Here is a 2,760-nt window from a genome sequence, read left to right as displayed (position 1 = left end):
CGTCCTGATTCTGCCGCGTGTAAGGCAGATCTCTGCTCCCACTCTAATATTTTATCACCTCCTCGGTCTCATAAAAAAACTCCGTTGCCAACCAAAACCGTACACTTTCCGAGCTCCGAAGTAAGACGACATTAACTCCAAAGCCTCCGTGAATCCCTTTGAAAATTCAACAATTTACGACCCCCCATCCCATGCTAGCCTCCAAAAGCCCCCCATCTTACCCCATACGCCATTTCTTACACATTATATTTTAGATGGAGTACACATTATTGCTCATGTCACCACAACTCTTCCCCGAAAATAAAAATTATATGATCTACTGTAGCCGACCTTAACCGCCTACCATGTGACAACATGGCCTGGGACCCAAGCTCTGTGCTCCTCTATATATATAACTATCATCTCCCACATGACCAAAGAAATTAGATCCGCAGCATTATAGCAATGGCTTTCAGTCGATTTTCCAAGCTCGTAGCAGTCGCTCTCTGTCTCATTCACCTCGTTTCAGGTACTTGTCACACAAAAGCTCATACATATTTGCCTTACTTCTTTCATTTCATTAATCTTGTCGGTATTAATGGTTTGTGAAAAACTCAGGTGGTTACTCGGCGACGTTCACGATTACAAACAAGTGCAGCAACACGATTTGGCCCGGCATTTTGTCCAACGCCGGGACGGCGCAGCTTTCTACTACCGGGTTTGCTCTACTACCCGGGGAGTCAAGCGCGATTGCCGTCCCGGCCTCATGGTCGGGTCGTTTATGGGCGCGAACTTTCTGTTCAAACGACGCGACGACGGGGAAGTTTAGTTGTGTAACGGGAGATTGTGGCTCGGGTACAGTCGAGTGTGCTGGAGGTGGAGCCGCGCCTCCGGCGAGTCTGGCGGAGTTTACCCTGAACGGCGCTAATGGGATGGACTTCTACGACGTCAGCCTCGTGGACGGTTACAACCTCCCCATGTTGATCGTGCCCCAGGGCGGCACAGGAGGCAACTGCACCACCACGGGCTGCGTTGTGGACCTAAACGCCGGGTGTCCATCGGAGCTGAAGGTGACTACGGAGATTGACGGCGGCGTGGCCTGTAAAAGCGCGTGCGAGGCGTTTGGGGATCCCATGTATTGCTGTAGTGGAGCTTACGCGACACCTGACACCTGCACACCCAGCTCGTACTCGCAGTTCTTTAAAAACGCGTGCCCGAAAGCTTACAGCTATGCCTATGACGACGGCACCAGCACCTTTACTTGTGTTGCCGCCGACTACCTCATCACCTTCTGCCCTGCCCCCGCTACCAGGTACCGCCATTTGCAATTTAGACATCATTCTTTTTAAATTTCCACTACTTTCTTTAGCATTTCACTTATGTATAAATGTGTTTACTAGATGATCACCGGATCATTAACATAGAAAACTAACAAAAGTACGGTTATCTAGGTTACGATTGCTTCGGTGTAAAAGAAAAATAATTCGTATTTATTTCTTCTAATTTCTACATAAGTCGGCTGGGACTACCATTGTTTTTGGTTTCGTCACACCAATAAGATATGGTTGTCACGTTTTTCTTTAATAATTGCACTACGGGTTGCACCGTCCTTACTTTTATGATCGATCTGCAAGCTAAACTGTCGTAACATGCTTCCAAGTTAAATATATGTTATTATTCAGACAATTATTACATTTTTTTTTCTAATCGAGAGAAATGGCGGTGCTTGCAGTGTGAAGTCGGCGAATGGCCAGTTCCCAGTTGCGGCCGGCGTCTCTGCTGCTTCACATCGTTCGATACCAAACTTCGTCGCTTTCGCTACCGTCGTGGCGGCAGTTTGGCGGTTGCTGCTGCCGCTATTCTGATTCCTCTTCTCGCCTTAAATTCATTCGAGAAAGAGGTGTCTCTGACTCCGAGACCGTCCTAGTTAGATTTGCGGTGGGCCAACGAAGTTTTGACGTCGAAGAGCGGGAGCCAAGTATTCTGCTGATGTGGCGAGAGCTTGCTAGGGCAAAAAGCTTTGATCGATAGAAACAAACGCATGCAGCAAATTTATACACGGTGATCCACGTCCTTCAAATTGAAAGGGCAAATCATGAGCGTTACTTTGTGCGGCCATCATAGGATTTGATTTATTTTATTTGTTTTTAGATCAGATTTTGTGAAACAAGTAATAGGAAGGAGGTAGCTAATGGGGTAGAATGTTATTACTTATTAGCCGGAAGAAAATGCATTTCTTTTTGCAACTAATGCCAAAGAGATGGAGTTAAATGTGATGTATTCTCCTTTCTGTTGTATATAATTTGGGATCTATTGTTTTAACTTATCGTTTTTCTTTTGTTTAATACTCCATATATGATATATGAGACTAATGAGTCTTAATTAATTTGTTGTCACTAGCTAGGTAGTTGTCACATCTCAAATCACTGAAAATGTTAAGAGCAAGCATCATGCATGCCAAGGGTATGATCCACGCTGCCAAAACGAAAGAAGACCTAAACTAATCAAGCCACTCGTGCGCACAGGTTCTTTTATTTATAATGCATAATTATCAAAAAATGGTATTGCTTTGTTGTTCCGTACAATGTGTGCCTGTGTGGTTATCAATTTTAATTGATGATCGAGCTTCATTAATCTTGCCTTAATTATGCAAATGTAAAACTGGAAAGAAATAGAAGTGCATTTTGTACCAACTCTTTGTAGCAGCCCAAATAATCTTAGCCAAAGTTCACAGACTCGCTAGCTAGCTAGGGCGGTGGAACGAGCTTCTAGTCGTTATTT

The 2,760-nt window shown here is 44.6% G+C and overlaps 1 protein-coding gene across 1 annotated transcript; it reads left to right on the top strand.

The window, feature by feature from the left end:
* Positions 1 to 437: 437 nt before the first annotated feature.
* On the top strand, positions 438 to 2,295 carry LOC126793493 (thaumatin-like protein 1). Its single transcript, XM_050520068.1, has 3 exons — positions 438 to 508; positions 598 to 1,291; positions 1,712 to 2,295. The coding sequence occupies exons 1-3, from the start codon at positions 445 to 447 to the stop codon at positions 1,842 to 1,844; spliced, it is 891 nt and encodes a 296-aa protein (XP_050376025.1). The 5' UTR covers positions 438 to 444; the 3' UTR covers positions 1,845 to 2,295.
* The last annotated feature ends 465 nt before the right edge of the window (positions 2,296 to 2,760 follow it).

Source organism: Argentina anserina, chromosome 1 (assembly GCF_933775445.1).
Source record: "Argentina anserina chromosome 1, drPotAnse1.1, whole genome shotgun sequence".
In the NCBI taxonomy this organism is placed as follows: Eukaryota; Viridiplantae; Streptophyta; class Magnoliopsida; order Rosales; family Rosaceae; genus Argentina; species Argentina anserina.
This window is presented reverse-complemented; position numbering and strand designations above follow the sequence as displayed.

Bases quoted from the DNA above. Each gene is read 5' to 3' on its own strand.
- LOC126793493 (XM_050520068.1), top strand. From the start codon at position 445: ATGGCTTTCAGTCGATTTTCCAAGCTCGTAGCAGTCGCTCTCTGTCTC. The intron at 509-597 runs GTACTTGTCACA...TGAAAAACTCAG, and splicing joins TCTCATTCACCTCGTTTCAG to GTGGTTACTCGGCGACGTTC. The intron at 1,292-1,711 runs GTACCGCCATTT...CGGTGCTTGCAG, and splicing joins TGCCCTGCCCCCGCTACCAG to TGTGAAGTCGGCGAATGGCC.